This window comes from Melanotaenia boesemani, chromosome 7 (genome assembly GCF_017639745.1).
Source record: "Melanotaenia boesemani isolate fMelBoe1 chromosome 7, fMelBoe1.pri, whole genome shotgun sequence".
Classification (NCBI taxonomy): Eukaryota; Metazoa; Chordata; class Actinopteri; order Atheriniformes; family Melanotaeniidae; genus Melanotaenia; species Melanotaenia boesemani.
The window spans coordinates 3,611,692-3,631,409 of NC_055688.1; the positions used below are offsets into that span (position 1 = coordinate 3,611,692).

The 19,718-nt window shown below is 41.0% G+C and overlaps 1 protein-coding gene across 1 annotated transcript in view; it reads left to right on the top strand.

Moving 5' to 3' along the window:
- The first annotated feature begins 519 nt into the window (after window positions 1-519).
- The window catches only part of slc7a11 (solute carrier family 7 member 11), a 40,420-nt gene continuing 21,221 nt past the window's right edge, over window positions 520-19,718 (top strand). The window contains exons 1-4 of the mRNA XM_041990290.1: window positions 520-1,048; window positions 5,552-5,678; window positions 10,365-10,480; window positions 13,799-13,924. Of these exons, the coding sequence (XP_041846224.1) occupies window positions 787-1,048; window positions 5,552-5,678; window positions 10,365-10,480; window positions 13,799-13,924 (631 nt within the window). The 5' untranslated portion in view covers window positions 520-786. The remainder of the gene's footprint in view (window positions 1,049-5,551; window positions 5,679-10,364; window positions 10,481-13,798; window positions 13,925-19,718) is intronic.

Sequence of the window (19,718 nt, forward strand, 5' to 3'; positions counted from 1 at the left end):
CACTGTAAATGATTACGTCTAAAGAGAAAAAAAAAGTTCAGATAAGATTTGGTTCAGATTAAAGCACATAATAACTAGAATTTATCTCCAGGAAATGAAAGGAAGCCCGGATCATGTGTCCATGCACCGTAAAGACACCTTATATGACCTCACATTACTCCTCACATTTCTCCTCCTTCCTGTACCACACCTATTTACAAAAGAGTCCTAAAGAGATCATTTCACTCTATCTTGTTCTGTCTTGTTTCCAATAAGAAAACAATCCCAGAACAAGCTTTGCAAATCTGGACCAGGACCAGAAACTGAGCTGTAAACTTACTAAGACTTATGCTGATGATTCATGGTGCAGAGGAAAAACCAGAAATGGGAACAGAAAGTGCTGTAGAGTAGGTGCCTGGAGGAGAAGTTGCTATGTCATGATTACCCGGCACCAAAGCAGCGTAACACCCGGTAAGCCACGGTTAGTTTTAGAAAAGAGGCAGGACTCAGCAGGGGGAGGTGGTGGGAAGGACTACTTAAAGACAAGGTTGGGATGAAACAGAAGGCAGAGTGACAGAGAAAGAAGAAGAAAGAAAGAAAGTTGGGTGATGTCAGAGATCGGACACCCGGGACTCGTAACAGATTTGTGAGCAAGGCATGAATGATAATAACAGAGAGGAGGGTAACAGTGAGGAGGTCTTTCCTCGCTGGGCCGGAGCTTTATTCTGAGATTTCTATCTGCACCAGTCAGACAGGCTGATCCTGGGTCAGGTTCATTTCACAGAGACAGACGCCGTGGTGAAGAAGATGAGCGACCGTGGAAAAGTGGCTTCAGGGGGACACAAAGTGTACCAGAATGGGACAGACCCCAGCTGGAAGCAGCAGGACGAGGACAGCGGGAAGGTGGGACTGGGGAAGAAGGTGACCCTGCTCAGGGGGATCTCCATCATCATCGGGACCATCATTGGAGCCGGGATCTTCATCTCACCAAAGGGAATTCTTAGGCACTCTGGAAGTGTGGGAATGTCTCTGATAGTTTGGATCGCCTGTGGTGTGCTGTCACTTTTCGGTGAGTTTATTCCATTTCTGTGCAGAGATTTACAAACTTATGAGAGCAAATGGAGAAGAAAATACAGAAATTTGAGTCCTTTCTCTTTTTTAAAAGACTTTAAGATGAACTAAGAATCTGCTGCACTTTTCCAGAGTCCTGTTTTATCAGCGTGCCTTGCAGGTGCTGAGGCATGCCGGTGTTACTCTAGTGGGCCTGCAGTCCAGCTGCTAACCCTCAGAGCTGTTTGCTTTGCCTTCTTCAGACAGGCTAGAACTGATTAAAACTAAATATTATCTGGGCTATTATGTAAAAATCAGAAACAGGCTGATGTGTTTTCAGCTTTGATAAAACTAATTTGTTTATTCTCTGGTCTGGATCAGTGTGTTAGCATGTCAAGGTCTTATTTCTGGGAGTTTTACTTGTTGTGTCTGACTAATGTCGCTGAAGAGTCAGAGAATTTAAGAGAAAAGGTTGTTTCAGGGCAACCTGCTGAACATGACAGGTTACAACGTCCTCCAATTCACAGCTTTTTTAACACAACACAGAATGAAAGTTCCCCTTCGTGAATGGTAAAGTTCATCTTGTTCATTCATTCATAAAAAAGCCAATCTAGTACATTGAGGTGTAACAGAGACAGTATTATGTATCCGGGATGCTGGTACTCAATGATGTGACTTACAAGCTCACATATACAGATACAGATACCTATAGTATAGCAATATTTCTTGCCTCTAAAGGAAAATCACGATTTTACAGTGTGCATTAATGTCTTTACTGCGAAGGCAATATGGAAGATAAACAGAATTCAAGAACATCGATACTTGGAAGAAACACTTTTAAAATAATAATTATACAAATGAGTAAATTTAACTAAATAAGATAATAAAAATCTTTTTAAAATGATAAAATAATTAAACTACAGATTAATACAAGATTATTCACCTTTATTAAATGGAAAATAAAAAAATATGTTTAAGTATGATGATAAATGTCATAAAACAAAACAAAACCTCATCATGGCTAACAGCAGCAGCATGACATCTGATAGGCTACCATGATGACGTGACACAGAGGGAATACACTGTTGCTGGTCTTCACACAATTTTATTGTCTAAAACTCTCAGAAGTGAGAACAAATGTTTTGCATCAGCAGAGTGGTATCATGATATTCAAAACAGTATCAAATCTGATACTTTTACCGGTTGATATCAAAGTATCGACTCCGGAGTATCGATACGCCCTTCCCTAGTCTAAAGCCACGTTTCCATCAAGGGGTCTGGCTCAGGACAAGACAGTTTGATACAGTAAACCCTCTGTGGTGTTTCCACAAAAACTGTACCCTTACTTGGTAGGCAAGCTTATCAGTAGTATTGCAATAGATCATCTACGTAATCGCTTGCCGTCATAGCCTGCATTATTACGAAGAAGAACATGACCCAGAAACAACAAAAAGAGAATGGTGGACATCCTGCTGTTTGTCTTCTTTATTCTTATCATGTGGATTCAAACAACAATAAATCCACCATATATTTAAATATGGAGATGTTCCTGCTTTGTTCTTATTGCTGAGTTACAGAGGAATCTTTTCACCAATCAATGGACTGCTGCATGCCAAGCTGCAAGCTACATCGTTTTCTCCACATTTTCATGCTGTGGCTACTTTAACATCAGCTAGTAGCCTTGCTAACCTGCTAGCCTCCTGTTTAAATAAAGCTGGATCATGTATTGCTAGCTTAGTCAGCGCTAAGTAGCGTGGATACTGAGCTTCTCTTTGAGCATCTTTATAGTTTATTTTCAGTTCCAGTGTGAAAATATTAACTGAGTTAACATGTAGTTCCTAAATACACTAATTAAAAACTATGAAAACAAATATGAGATGATTGCTGAACATTACCTTAAAATAATCTAGTGCTAGCATAGAACTAGATTATCACTGCTACGTAGCTTCATGCTAGCATCAAGTAAATAGTCTTATGTTGTGTTTATTTGACTCAGAGGTCGGAAGTCAGATCTGGGAATTAGCATCCATCTTTAATGGATGGACTTTCTGAGTCAGATATCTGACTTCAAGGGGCTTTCTTGTTGCATTAACGACTGGGAACTTGGAAAGTCTGACTTCGAGGGAAATTTGAACGCACCATTATATAACATTAGAAGCTCTTCTTGCACAGGGACAAAATCTGTTCTAGAAATGTGCAGTCACATTCCAATATTTTTAAATGATGAAAAATTAGGAAACTCCTTTAAAAATGACTTCAAACTGGTGCAGTATTGCTGGAGATCCATGCAGGTCATTCCTCTAGCTCTGCCCCTGCCTTTGACGTTATCTAATGTAGGCTATCTTTAATCTTTGAGTTGAGTTTGAGTTGAGTTGAGAAATACTTTCATGTTCTGATTCACTGATAGTTAAGTTAGTCTTGCTTCCTGTTGAACATTTATGTTGTGTTTACTTCAAGTCTCACACCTGCTCCTCCTTTGTAATTATTCTCCTTCAGTACTTTCATTTTTCCTTTGCTCAGTCCTCTTTGGACCACGATCCATTACACAAACACACTTTAACAAAGAGAAGATCCTTGTTGCGTCAGAGGTACTGTACTGTAAAAAAGCTAAGTCAGTGATTCTTTTTTTTTTTTTTTGACATCATTAGCCAGCAGCTCACCTTCTTTTGTGAGTACTTTATATTTTTTGACTTAGAACGTAGAAGTTTTTTTTTGTTTGTTTTCAAAGAGCCATTCTTTAATACAAATGCCAAGCCACTGTTCATGACCACCATCAATCATTTATGTTGACTCCACTGTAAAAACTAAACAAGTAGAATAAGATTTTAATTTTATACTGAGCTAAAACATTTCTGAGGAAATGTTGATTGGTTGACTAAAAGTATTGTGTTCTTCTGAATCACTACATATTACTGTTTCTGGGTGGTGTGTGCGTGATGTTCCACACACAACTGCTTGTTAATGTTGCCACAACGACCGAAACGTTGCCTGCTGAGTCACTCTCACACATTCACACAGTCAGAGCTCTCAGCTGATTTATGAATCGGCACATTCCTTGAACAAATGACGAGTGAAAGGTTGAAAATCATGATGGAAACCAGACACGGAATACGTATACAGAATAGTAATATGTGTGCTTTAATCGTCACATTAATTTAGCATTGCTAAATGCTTGCATTTTATGAGGAACCAGCATTCTTTGTTTTTTTTTTTAACAAATTTTTAATAATGCATGTAAATATTTTGGACAATGAGGTGTTCAGGGTTTGTACGTAGAGAACAGACAGCCACATTGTGGTTAGTCATGGTTACCGGTGTAATTGTACAACTACAAATATCACTACTGATACCTTCATCTTTATTTGGTCTTTGATGGTTCTGATGTGAAATTAGTGGCCAATAAAGTTTTTCCACATTTGTTGACTCTTTCTTCAGGAGGCAGCCTGAGTTGTCGCTTCATCATGTCTTCATCATTAGGGCTGGGTATCGTCACTAATTTCCTGAATCGATTTGATTCGATTCACAAAAGCCGATTTTGATTAGAATTAGATTAAATCTGATTTGATATCAATTCATTTATAGCTAGTTATGTAACACTACCTATTTTTCTTAAATATAAAAGACATTCTCACATGCGTGTATGGTGACATCACTTACTGTCGTGGAACATGACGTGCCTGTTAGCATTAGCTGCTAATATGAGTGCCATGGTCTTAGCGTTAGTTGCTGCAATAGACTATAGATGGATGTAATCCATACTGGTGAATGAAAACATCTGAATGTGACATCATCTCGGCAAGAGCAGCTGATTGGATGGAGGCAACTCGGGAAACCAGTTGTGCAGGTATAAATACTAAGATCTCGCCGAGCCTCAGTAAGTCACGCAAGGGTCACGTTACCGGAAATTACATAAAAAAAATCCATCTCCAGGTTTTATGAATCGATATTGGATTTATTTCATTTGAATCGATTAAAATCGATAAATTGATTTTTTTTTTTTTAACCAGCCCTATTTATCACAAATCTTTGTAATGAAACGTGTTCAACAGCCTCCCTGCAACAATGATTGACTTTGTACACTTAGAGCTACATTTATTACCACTACATAACAAATGAGACAATCTTTGAACTGTAATTTAAACCTACTGAAACACTGGTTCTGCAGGAAGCCGCTCTGAAGCAGTGCTGTTCTGTAGCACAGCAGAATATTGCAGGAGATCCTTAAATCTTTTATTTTCCATGTTGGAATGAAAACTCCAGCCTCATCATCCTGGAATATCCTCCTTCAGCCCCTTCTCCACTCCCCCTAACTCCTGTTGCCTATACCTGTAATCAAGATTCAGCCACCTGAATCTCTCTTTCTAAAGTTATTGACTAGGCTACGCAGAGCTTCCAACAATAATATTTTGGGGTTGTGTTGGGGCGGGGGCCCCACAGGGGCCTTTCAGCTTAGACAGATTAACAGCCTCTGTTCTGTACTTACCTTCAGTTCACACAACCACAACTAACTTTGTCTCTACAGGAGCCCTGTCCTACGCTGAGCTGGGAACTTGCATAAAGAAGTCTGGAGGACATTACACATATATAATGGAGGCATTTGGACCTCAGATGGCTTTCATCAGACTCTGGGCTGATCTCATTGCTATAAGGTAATGCCTACCTGCTTAATTCAAGTCTAAAGTACATATCCTAAACTAGAAATAAAATGTCAGTAGCTGAGTGTTTATTTATTTGTTAAATAATTAAAACAATGCTGCTTGGAAATAAATACAGCTGGAAAAGTCTGTTCATTTCCCTTTGAAATGGAGCTACATCTATAAGGAAAATCTATTTGTGGGATGAGCAGCAGGGTACTCTGCCATTGCCAAACAGCTAGTTCTAGTATTGACTCAGGCGCTGACGATGAGGTGGCTGATCCAGATTCTTATTGTAGGGTTGAATGGTGAAGAGGACATGGAGAACGCTATGCTCATTGCTGCTTAGGGCTTCATTAGTGGAGGCAGTGTGATGGTGTGGGGAGACATCTCTCTCACTGAAAAACCAGGTGTGTCATCACTGGAGGAAATCTGAATGCAGGGATGTGGAAATGAGATACTGCATCCATAGGTGTATCTCCACAGTCTGAGACCAAACTCTATCCTCCAAGATGACAGTTCTGGCCCCCACAGAGCCGGTTTCTCTCTTCTCCTGGTGGATTATTGCTTTTTGTGCACGGTCTTCAAAGTGTGCAGACTCTGAATTGGGACACACAGTGTCTCAGGAGCGGTAGTGTGTAAAGCTGTGGGGTAAACTGTGATGGATAGTTACCCTGCAGGGGATCTACGGACGTTGTCCAGGCATCTCTATCCCATCCAGGAGGTTTACAATCCAGCCACTAAATGTAGTTTTATTCAGAGACTCTATCTGGTAAATCCACCATGATCCATGATAACAGCATTATTTATCACATTTCATCATAAAAACATCACCATCACTACTATGTTGCTAAGAAACCTCTATTTAGACCTGGACATGATGATGAAACCACTTCCTGTCAGACTTTCCACCAATCAGAGAGCTTAGATTGACGGTAACGTCCAATCAGGAGCAGCCAAAGATCAACCAGTGAGCAGAAAGTTCTATGTGTGTGTGAAAAGAAGAAAAATAATGCTCCTCTATGGCTGGAATAAAGCCAAGAAGACGTTTCTGATGCACAGTGGCGCCACAAAGCAGCTGAGCTGGAGCTGGTTTAGTGAGGATAGCAGGTAAATAGTAGCAGGAATAACTGGAAATGAGGAAAAAGTGGAAACATGGAAATAGTTTCTGTTGTGTGTTTGTTTCAATAACAATGATCCCGTGTCAAGTAGGAACTGGTCTGGAAACATAAAATGAGTGAAATGTGGACAGCTAAGCTACATCTCCACTTCAAGACATAAAGACCAGCAGCTGATGAGACACAGAGCCTGGACGTAGCTTGTTAGAAAGCTGAAAACGTCATTTCTGTACTATGGTTATGAAATCTGGACTCGAACATGGAAAAGATCTGCCTGAGGAGTCATCTATGTACAGCTGTTTCCTAAAAACAGAGGCTTGACATTTGGTGACATTAAACTGCCTTTCTCTGCACACAGCTGTTTTTCTTTAGAAGTCATGATCAATCCATTTAAACCAAACAAAATGACACAATTAAAACAAAGAAGAAAACACGAGCTGAAAGAAGCCGCACTCCTCGTTAGATTCCAGTTTCTTTTTCTTTCTCCAGTCAGTTGAAAGTAACTTGGCTTAGAAATCACAAGCATGTCCCGATAACATCTCTGGCATTCCAACTAATATTCAAGCGAAGGAGGGATCTTTCATGGAACACCCCAACCAAGTCAAGCAAAAAAAGATGTTTGGCATAAAAGAGGAGGAACTGTGAGTAGCAAAGCTGAGTAAATAACTGATTCATTTAAATTCACTCCTGAAGGGAAACTCCCAGAAATACGTACATATGCATAAAGCTCAGGTGTGATGATCGCTGTGTGGGTCCTAATTATTACTGCACTTTGACAGTAGTAATGATTTATTTATTAGAATTGAAAAGGCTTTGCAGAAGGACCATTGTCATTTAATCTGACAGGGGGGCCGTTCTTATCTGTGTTTCCTACGAGATTTATGATGCCGCGCTTGCTGACAGAATCCTCCACGGCAGGAAAATGAAGGGAACCTAATGTGGGATTGAGAGGTGAGAAAAACCCTCCATGCAGCTGAATGTGTACTCTGCCAAGCCGAAGCAGTACAAACAGTTGAGTGGCCATCCTGAGCGGCCCAGTTTAATGCTGGCCCCTGGCTACTGGGACTGTATGGAAACCATGGGAAATGAACAGAGAGGAAAAACAGGAATGAGAGGGACAAAGAGATTTCCTGGGCTGCAGTGCCTCGGTGTCTGCTGTGGGAAATGAAAGGGGATATACTGGTGAGCCATAAGATCAACCTGTGGAAGCAACCAGGCTGATTTAGTTCTTATTGAAGCAAGTCCTGTAGACCAGCAGCACAGTCCAGCACATAAAAACATCAAAAAGGGGGGTTGTTGTGCAGGAAACAGTCCAGTTGATATGATAACTGAAAAATTTACTTTACAGGAGACATATGAAAGATTAACTGTGGTCACAGGTTCTGGTTATTAATATGTAGTAATAAAAGTGTCATTATTTAGATTTATTTTATTCTGAAGTTACAGCAGGGTTACACCCCCAGTTCTAAAAAAGTTAGAACATGGCAAAACAAACAAACAAACAAAAAAAAATATTTCCTTCAGAACATAAACATGTCAGATGAGGAAACTGAGACGTTTTATCATCTGATGGGAAATATGTGCTGATAGTGAATCTGATGCAGCAACATGTCTGTAAGAAGGTGGAACAGGAGCAAAAAAAGGCTGGAAACTGGTACAAACCAGAAACATCTGGAGGAGCATTTGACAACTAATCAGGTTAATTGGCAGCAGGTAACATGATTGGGTATAATTCTGTTTCGATTTTGAACTGTGCTTAAAGTTCTTAATCATGTAAAACACTTTGTGTTGCCTTTGGAATGAAAAGGGCTTTATAAGTAAAGTTTGATTTAATTTGATATAAAAGGAGCTTTTCAGAGAGGTAGAGTCTCTCAAATGGAAAACTGAACAGAGGTTCACCAATCTGAGAAAAACTGAGGAGAATCAGGAGGAATCTCTGTGTGCATGGGACAAGGCTGGATGCTGGTGATCTTCTGCATTACAAGCAGACAGAAACCAATGTCTGTGAACACAGTTCACCCTGAAACCCACAAATGCAGGTTAAAGCTCCGTCAAGCAGAGCAGAAACTCCAGCAACTGGTCTCCTCACTTCCCAGACATTTCCAGACATGTTAGAAGAAGAGATGCAACACCATGCTGAACATCACCCTGGAACTACTTTTTACACCGTGCCGAACATCACCCTGGAACTACTTTTTACACCGTGCCGAACATCACCCTGGAACTACTTTCTACACCGTGCCGAACATCACCCTGGAACTACTTTCTACACCGTGCCGAACATCACCCTGGAACTACTTTCTACACCGTGCCGAACATCACCCTGGAACTACTTTCTACACCGTGCCGAACATCACCCTGGCACTACTTTCTATACCGTGCCGAACATCACGCTGGAACTACTTTCTACACCGTGCCGAACATCACCCTGGAACTACTTTCTACACCGTGCCGAACATCACCCTGGAACTACTTTTTACACCGTGCCGAACATCACCCTGGCACTACTTTCTATACCGTGCCGAACATCACGCTGGAACTACTTTCTACACCGTGCCGAACATCACCCTGGAACTACTTTTTACACCGTGCTGAACATCACCCTGGAACTACTCTCTACACCGTGCCGAACATCACCCTGGAACTACTTTTTACACCGTGCTGAACATCACCCTGGAACTACTTTTTACACCGTGCCGAACTTCACCTTGAAACTACTTTTTACACCCTGCTAAACATCACCCTGGAACTACTTTTTACACCATGCTGAACATCACCCTGGAACTACTCTCTACACCGTGCCGAACATCACCCTGGAACTACTTTTTACAAGTGTTGTCGCCATCAGATTCACTATGAGACGAAAGTCTTCAAATTTCTGACTTTGCCTCCAAATTCTTCACATCTCAGCCTTGTCAAATTTCCCCCTCAGATCTCACAGATTTAAAATGTATTTGAAAACATTTGTTAGTGTAGTAAAAGCTGTATATGGTTTAGCTTTTCAGATGGCCTTGTTTCAGCTATGAAAAGTTTAGAAGTGATAAAGTTGAGAAATATGCAAACAGCTTTGATTGACAGCTTGCTCATGTGAAAGATGCAAATCCAACAGCTGTCAGAAGGAATCATTAGACGTGTAGTGGGCAGCTTTTCTGATTCTCATTAACATCAGAGTCACTCTCGACTGGTGGTTCACGTTCCTGAGAAATTATTTCTAAACCGGAACCTGCTTCCTGGAAATGACATTAACTTCTTCATTTGATTTCTGCGTTCTGAGTTCTACATTTAATGTTAAATCTAAACTTCTTCCTGCCAGCACATTTTCTGCCTCTTTCTGTATCTGTTATATTTAGATGAGCAGTCATTTTAATATTCCCTCTTCTTTACTCTGGTTTTTGTCTCCACCAACTAAAGTTCAGATGTTAGATTCTTCCCCAGCTGCTTCTGTCTGGCTCCATGAACTCCATGCACTCCTTTCAGGGGTGGGGTTTGGATAATTTTGTTGACAAATGCATGATGTTTAACTGAAACTCCATGGGGAGTTCTCTGTGAATGTTAACTGATGCATCTGTGTTGTGTCCTGCAGGCCTGCAGGCATGGCAGTCATTTCTCTGGCGTTTGGACAGTACATCCTGGAGCCGCTGTTCATGCCGTGCGACATCCCCCCCATGGCTGTCAAACTGGCCACGGCCATCGGCATCAGTACGTAGGACTCCTGCTGTGTTGCAGCGTGTCTGTCTGAGCATGACTTGTCGTGGCTTGCTGTGTGAATGGGGATGTGAAAACATGCAGATGTACAGAGGGAGGGAGGAGAAAGAAGAACGTGACGTGGTAAAAACTGAGAAAGTGGCTCTGTCTTTATCTTTCCGCATCTGTCTTTTGAATTAAAACAGAGTTCGAACAAGCTGCAGTGCTGCTGAGAGCAAATACTCACCGTGGCCAGAGTAATTTATTTTCCCAGTTTACCAGACTCTACATTCAGGGATGTTTTACATCTGATGGGGTTTGCATCTTTTCAAGACAGACAGATTTCTACTAAAACTTTTTTCCTCAGTCTCTGAAGAAATAATTTTTTAACTAAATTATTAGACCATAATGAGGATCAATGCTTTGCATTGTTTGAGGATTTAAAGGTAAAAACCCACAAACACTGATCAGCCACAACATTAAAACCACTGAGAAGAAATGTGAGAAGCTTCATCTGGTTACGGTGGATGAACTTTCCATCTGCCGGAACAATCCTGCACATCAGTGCACCCACTGCTGACAACAGCAAATTAATTCAATTCAGCTTTATTTAAACAGCACCAATTTACAAAACAGTCCTCTCAAGAACTTTTACAGACACACTCCATCAGAACCGGGAAAGAAAACCTCCATCAGAACCGGGAATGAAAACCTCCATCAGAACCAGGAAAGAAAACCTCCATCAGAACCAGAACCAGGAAGGAAAACCTCCATCAGAACCAGAAAAGAAAATCTCCATCAGAACCAGAAAAGAAAACCTCCATCAGAACCAGAAAAGAAAACCTCCATCAGAACCAGGAAAGAAAACCTCCATCAGAACCAGAACCAGGAAGGAAAACCTCCATCAGAACCAGGAAGAAAACCTCCATCAGAACCAGGAAAGAAAACCTCCATCAGAACCAGGAAGAAAACCTCCATCAGAAATAGAACCAGGAAGGATAACCTCCATCAGAACCAGGAAAGAAAACTTCTATCAGAGCCAAGACGAAAAACCTCCATCAGAACCAGAACCAGGAAGGAAAACCTCCATCAGAACCAGAAAAGAAAATCTCCATCACAACCAGAAAAGAAAACCTCCATCAGAACCAGAAAAGAAAACCTCCATCAGAACCAGGAAAGAAAACCTCCATCAGAACCAGAACCAGGAAGGAAAACCTCCATCAGAACCAGGAAGAAAACCTCCATCAGAACCAGGAAAGAAAACCTCCATCAGAACCAGGAAGAAAACCTCCATCAGAAATAGAACCGGGAAGGAAAACCTCCATCAGAACCAGGAAAGAAAACTTCTATCAGAGCCAGGACGAAAAACCTCCATCAGAACCAGAACCAGGAAGGAAAACCTCCATCAGAACCAGAACCAAGATGGAAAACCTCCATCAGAACCAGAAAGGAAAACCTCCATCAGAACCAGGAAGGAAAACCTCCATGAGAACCAGGAAGGAAAACCTCCATCAGAACCAGTACCAGGAAGGAAAACCTCCATCAGAACCAGGACGAAAAACCTCCATCAGAACCAGAACCAGGAAGGAAAACCTCCATCAGAACCAGACAGGAAAACCTCCATCAGAACCAGAACCAGGAAGGAAAACCTCCATCAGAACCAGGAATGAAAACCTCCATCAGAACCAGAACCAGGAAGGAAAACCTCCATCAGAACCAGACAGGAAAACCTCCATCAGAACCAGAACCAGGAAGGAAAACCTCCATCAGAACCAGGAATGAAAACCTCCATCAGAACCAGAACCAGGAAGGAAAACCTCCATCAGAACCAGACAGGAAAACCTCCATCAGAACCAGAACCAATAAGGAAAACCTCTATCAGAACCAGGAAGGAAAACCTCCATCAGCACCAGGAAGAAAAACCTCCATCAGAACCAGGACAGAAGACCTCCATCAGAACCAGAACCAGGAAGGAAAACCTCCATCATAACCAGAACCATTAAGGAAAACCTCCATCAGAACCAGGAAAAAAAACCTCCATCAGAGCCAGGAAGGAAAACACTCCATCAGAACCAGGAAGGCAAACCTCCATCAGAACCAGGAATGAAAACCTCCATCAGAACCAGGATGGAAAACCTCCATCAGAACCAGAACCAGGAAGGAAAACCTCCATCAGAACCAGGAAAGAAAACCTCCATCAGAACCAGAACCAATAAGGAAAACCTCCATCAGAACCAGGAAGGAAAACCTCCATCAGAACCAGGAAGAATTAGATGTGATTACATGAGACTAGATTCAGGATCCAGTAATCTATTCAGCTTGATCACTTCCTTTTAGATCAAACAGAACATCTGTTTTTTCTGCTGATCAATCAGACATTCCTCTACAATTCAATTTGGTCTGTGAACAAAAGCAGACTGAACCACTTTCTGGATGATGAGCTTATAAATGTTCACATCATAGAAAAGAAACCTGAAAGAATAAAAATTTCTAATTGTAGACATTATTCCTTAAAACTCCACCAGATCTCTGACCGCTATCACTCCTATCAACCCCAGTGTCTCAGGGGCGGTGGTGTGTAGCTCTGTGGGGTAAACTGTGATGTGATAGTTACCCTTTAGATGATCTACGGACATTTTTTGGGCATTTTTATCCCGTCCAGGAGGTTTACAGTCCAGCCACTAAATGTAGTTTTACTCAGAGACTCTATCTGGTAAATCCACAATAATCCATTATAACAGCATTATTTGTCACATTTCATAATGAACGAGAGAGCTTAGATTGACGGTAATGTCAGAAGCAGTTCTATGTGTGTGTGAAAAGAAAAAAAATAATGCTCCTCTATGGCTGGAATAAAGCCAAGAAGACGTTTCTGATGCACGGTGGCGCCACAAAGCAGCTGAGCTGGAGTTGGTTTAGTGAGGATAGCAGGTAAATAGTAGCAGGAATAACTGGAAATGAGGAAAAAGTGGAAACATGGAAATAGTTTCTGTTGTGTGTTTGTTTCAATAACAATATTTTTTCTCCTGAAAGCCAAGACTTGAGAGAATGATGAGACGAGAAAAGGCTTGGTCACTGTTGAACTCTGGGATTAAAAGATTCAGCTGCTACAGACAGTTTATGTTAAAAAAAATAAAACCTGTGGGAAAAAAAAAAAAAAAAAAACTGCTTTGAGTTTTTTGGTAAAGCAGAATTTAGTTTAAATGTTTCTCTTGTTTAGAGTCTCAAGCCACATATTTGTATTATTTAGTCATAAAAACCAACCTGCAGTCTGACACACCACCTCTGGATATTTTCCTCTTCAGATTAAAACGCTTCTCTCTCTCCGAACAGCTTCTGTCATGTACCTGAACAGTATGAGCGTTACGTGGACGGCCAGGATCCAGATTTTCCTCACCGTCAGCAAGCTGCTGGCCATTGCCATCATCATTGTGCCCGGGGTGTACCAGCTCTTTAAAGGTAGGATTCTCACATTCTAGCTACAAGAATTATCTCTGATATCACCCTTTAGCACTATGCTGCTGTCCCAACCACCCTCATTGCACGGAAATGTTCCAGGCTTCATGCAGAGCACTCAGCTGTAACAATTATCATGCCTTCCTTTGTTTCACGCGAACATGCACTGTAAATATAACCTTGAAGCCTTGCAGGCCGCGGTACACAGCTGCTCACAGCAAGCATCAGCTCGAGTGTTTCACAACGTCCTCCAACAGGTGTTCAGGGGTGAAATTACTGCCTTTCTCAGTTACTGACCTAATTTTTACATCAGGCTTCTTGTCTCTGAGACGTGACTACCCTTATTGGTGGTAATGATTTTAGCTTTAGACCTAACTGGTTGTCTCAGATCTTGGGAGGTTCTTCACCAGAAGATGGACTGTACACACCTGCTTTGACCAGCTGGATGTTGGATGCCGGTTAATTGGCTTCCCCCAGTTCCTCCTCTTTCCTGTATTCCTCTGACTCCTATTTCTTCTCCTCCAAATATCCATGGGTATGTTCCTCATGTCCTAGGCTTGATGTTGCTGAAGCTGATATGATTAACTTAAATAGGTGCAACAAACCATACACATTTTGTTTTTACCCAAAAAACAGAATGCTGAAAGCCTGAAGGTCTGTTGGGGGTTTCTGCTTGAAAATGATTCTCTGTAACTACATGTGTACACCATGTTGGTAGGAAAATAATTCAAACAATGGTGAGAGTTCATCCGAGACGGAAGCATCACTGCAGGTGTTACAGTAGGATGGAACATAGACTGATTTGAAAATATGCTGGAGCAGAGATATTCACAAGTCCTTTTTTGCAAGTCCAAGTCAAGTGTCAAGTCTTTGATCCCAGGTCCAAGTCAACTTGCAAGTCGCTTTCCGTTGTAATGAGAAATCTGCCATGCAACGCCTGCCGTCTGGTCTGATTAGAAGATGCATTATAATATCCAAGGAATTTAAAATCCGTACTCTTTATCCACCAGTGTTCAGTAACAGCACTTAACTGACAAATACTCTGGCCCTCCTCTGGATGATTTGTTTGCTTTACTGAACTGGGGAATCCTGCAAATGAACATGGAAATGTATTCAGATTAATATTAAATATGTTCTTAACGTAACTTATCCCAGAGTTTTTAATGTGAACCATAATCCATCTGGACCACACCTGGGATCTGTTTCAGAAAGTCAAAAAGTCAAAACTGTGAGTAACCTTATGAAGAGGGGAAAAGCTGGGTTGTCTGTTCCAGAACGCAAGGTAAGTCTTTCCTCAGGTCTGTTATCATGGTAACTGACTCATGAAGTAAACCTCCTCACTGGCAGCTTCACCATAAAGAAACACTAAGTTTCTACCTGCTTCCTCCCACCTGAAGCAGCTGTCAGACATGGGTTGTCCATACCAACGTGATTCTAGAGATTTAGAAGATGAATTAATACACAATGATTTTTCAGAACTAAAACAAATGTCAGTTGTGTTCTTATCAACATCTCTTCAAATGAGAGATTTGCAGTCACTCAGATTGTCCTGATGCGCATGACGTCCAACGTGACAGGTCATGAACTTAAGATGAAGCCACAGCAATGTTGGTACTTTGGTTGCAATCATTTTTAAAACGTCTCTTGTAAATGGGACGTTATTCATAATGTTGGCAACAGAGAACATTTTAGAAAGATAACGGTCGTCATCAGAAAAGTCCTCACACATCATAATTCCATAAATGTGGGATGGGTAGAGATCTGTTGTCGGCCTCTCTGGAACTCAGCAGACGGTGTCTCCTCATCCTCCTCTTCCTCCTCCTCCTAACCCAGAGTTGCTTTTTAGACCCAGAGATAGTTGAACCTCCTTTCTGGAACAGGCCCCTGATCCAAATGACAGTTTGTTGTCAAGTTGTGCACAAATTTCTTTATGATCCATTAATATTTTACTCAAGTGTACTTCAGTAAATAAACATGTAAAATCTACAGGACATGGGCTCAACAGGTCCATAAACAGACCCAGTAAAGGTCCAGAAGAAGGATATGCTGAGCTAACACGCAACCAGAGAAGAAGAAGACTCGGAACAGGAAGAAGATGAAGCAGAACCGCTAAATAAAAAGCACCAGAAGAAGTGAGAGCAACAGCATTTACATTTACAGACACAACTGTGGACATGGCTGGAGGATTTGAAGGCAGGCTGTGTGAGCATGACCAAAGCTACAGCCGTATTTATGATGTCACGTCGCCAGGGCCAATAAACTTTTGCAAAAGGTTCAGGGAGTGTATCTTCCTTTTTCTACAGGGATGCTTTTCTAATCTGTTTGCTGTGGATTTTTTTTTAACAAAGTTTGCAGTTTTTGTTTAATATATTTGTATTTATGTTTGCTGTGATTTTTTTTTCTTTTTTGCCTTATATACTTTGGTTTGTTGTGCAAGTTTATAAAAAATACATTGATAGGCACCTTATGCACATTTCCATTACTTGCTGGACCCTAGAATGACAATATCTGACACAAGAACACCTTCAGAAAAATCTTATATGGAATGGTGCATCCAAACTTTCTAGGAAAGTCAACAAAGGACAAAAGTCCCTACTTACTTGCAAGGATATATATGCTGTCTTCTGCACTATGAACGAGCATGACTGTGGCATTTGATTTTTCAGAACTTAATTTTATTACACCAAAATATTCAAGGACAATAACTAATCAGTAATAATCAGAGAAGGCAGATATTTGTTGTGCACTGAGCAGTTCGGTTCAGCTTTTTGTGACAATTTCAGTGCTATCTGCCTCGTTTGGTGATGGCATCCTGCCATGTAACTCTTCCCTTGTTTGTCTGAAAAAAAATCTTTAAAGAGCTCACAAACAGAAAAACTGAACATGCTGAGGGTCCAAAAGGTTGGTGTCTCCATCCACCGCCTGTCTCCATCCTCCTGGTGAACCATCAGTGTCCATCAGCATGAGGTCGATATATCTGCCAGCTTCTGGTTGAAAAAGATCTGAAGGTGATCTTGCATCACAGGCTCCCATTAAAATGAAGCTAAAGTAGCCTTTGTAGTTATGAAAACTGCTTCCACTGTTGGCTGGTGCTCTCACTTGTACATGTTTCCCATCGATGGACACACACAGTTGGGATAATTCCCAAAAGTCTTTCCTGATTCTTTCCCACCGTTCTCCTTCTGGAAAAGCCACAAAGTTGTCCTTAAGCCCAGTCCAAATAGTATGGCACACTTCTCTGATAGTGCAACACAAAGTTGCAGAACCCAGCTTATAGCTTGCTGCTAAAGCTTGCTGGCTAATTCCCGATGCAAGATATCGTAGGGTCACAGCAAGCCATTCTGCCTCAGTCACGGGCGCAGAGTGTGAGTTTTCGTGTTGGATGTGAGAGGAAAGGCAGCGAAGCAAGTCATCAAAGGCCCCGGCGGACACCTGAAAATATTGGAAGTGCCGTTCCTCATCAATTGCTAGCATAGATGCTAACATTAGCTTTCATATTACAGTAAATAACCTCTCCAGGGGTGTTTTAAGGTGGTTGAAGGTAGATGTGGTGGATCCAGCCTCCTGGACTTTTATACCACAGATATTCCAGTTAGCTGCTCTTATACTGGTCCCTTTTTAATAAGTTTTTAATATCCAAAAGTTACAAGTGCTGCAGCAACAGCTGTTTCCATCAGTGCATGAACCGCGTGTTTGAAGTTAGGTCAGTGTTTCGTCTGGAGAGAAGTCAACAAACAAGAGATTGGACAGAGAAGATAATGAAAAACAATATACGATTTTTTATTATGCTCAAATTGTGAGTCTCAAGTCTTTTGAGTGCGAGTCTAAGTCAAGTCTCAAGTCATTGGAAATGTGACTTAGGTCTCAAACTTGACTCCCATCTACTGTGCTGTAGTAGGCAAAAACCTCCAGAATAATCTCTGAATTATCTGTGCAAATATTCATGGAACTGAAGTGAAAAAGATCAAAGTTCGAAAGGTTTTAGTGAGAGATAGCTATGTAGTTTTCAGTGAGGTCCTTGTTATCTGATGAGGAATCTGGGACACAACTCTGTCCCACTGTCTTTAAAATCATCTCCAGCACATCTTCTGCAGTATAGCGTTTCTTTTGGGGTATAATTTTATCCTAAAAAAGCTAAAAAGTATGTGAAAACATTGCAAACTCAGTGGATCTGTGCATAATACTCATGCTTGCATAAACATGGAATTATATATTTTGTATCGATGAGACTTAAAGGCGTAAGCGATTGAGGTAGAGTACTGTTTACACCACAGGGCCATCAAAACTTGAGCAATTTAATAAATAAATAAATAAAATTAATTAATGAATAAAGTGGAAATGTTCATATGCAATAATATTATACAACTCCCCCCTTTATTTATTTATTTCTTTGCAGATAATGCACTCTTGTATTAATGTAATAATGAACCCTTTTGTGAATACCTGCCCATTCCTCCTGCTTGTACCTGCAGAAATGGACACATAGAATCTTCCAGTTCCCAGACTCTGACCTATGACACCTGAATGATTTGGTGTATGATGCATGTGGGAATGATATCATGACATGTAACACTATAGAGCAGGGGTGTCCAGCTCCAGTCCTTGAGGGCTACAATCCTGCAGGTTTTCCATGTTTCCCTGCTCCTACACACCTGACTCAAATTAATGAGTCATTGTGTAGAACTTCATAGGTTGTTGGATCCATTTAATTTCAGTCAGGTGTGTTGGAGCAGGGATACAACCTGCAGGACAGCGGCCCTCGAGGTCCGACTTTGGACACCCCTGCTGTAGAGGATGTTGGTTTTGGAGGAACCTGTATTAGCAGTTATCTGAAATGCCAGAAAGTCAGATTAATATAAAGAAACCAACATTCATGGATTAGCAGAGATGATGAACTCAGATGCAGAAGCACGGAGCTCATTCTCATTCAACTGATTGTGTAAAATTTTAAATAAAATAGAATGCAGTGATTTCCTAATCTCATCAACCCACATTAAAGTAAAAGATAAACAAAATATCAGATGTTGAAACTGAGACATTTTACCATTTCATGGAAAATATGAGCCAAGCTGATGTGATGGATGCAGGAAGTGGTTCAGCATCGTCTTGCTGAAATCTGCAAGGCCTTCCCTAAAAGAGACGTTGTCTGGATGGGAGCAGATGTTGCTCTAAAACCTCCAGTATTTTTCAGCTTTGATGGAGCTTCACAGATGTGGAAGCCATAGGCGCTAATGCAGCCCCGTCCCATCAGAGATGCAGGCTTTTCAACACGTTTTCCAAGCTTTCGGGAAACAGTTGCATGTTTTCATCTTTCTGATCAGAGAACAGGTTTCCACTTTGCCTCAGACTATTTTAGATGAGCTTTGATCCAGAGAAGACATTTCTGGATCATGTCCCATATTTTTGGCTAACAGGTTTTACAGTCTGAAAAGATTAATTTGTGATTTTTATACACAGACACTGCTTTGTCTTGGTGTTATGATTAATTATACTTTCATTATCGGTCACTGTTTGCCACCCCAATGTAAACAAGTTATTCATCTTAATAATTAATGAGAAGAGATTAATTAAACACTCATTCACAAGAATGTGTCCCTGAATCCTGAGGCAGAAAAAAACAAAGCAAAACAGATTAAGCTGCTTTTAAGACAGTTTGATAAACTCATTTATTCATTCAACATAAGTTCAACATACAGAATATTGAGCTGCTTTAGCACAGCAGCTGGTTAGCTCAGTTGGCAGCATCCATCTTCCATGGGGGAGCCCAGAGTTCAAATCCCCCATGGCCTGCCGATTG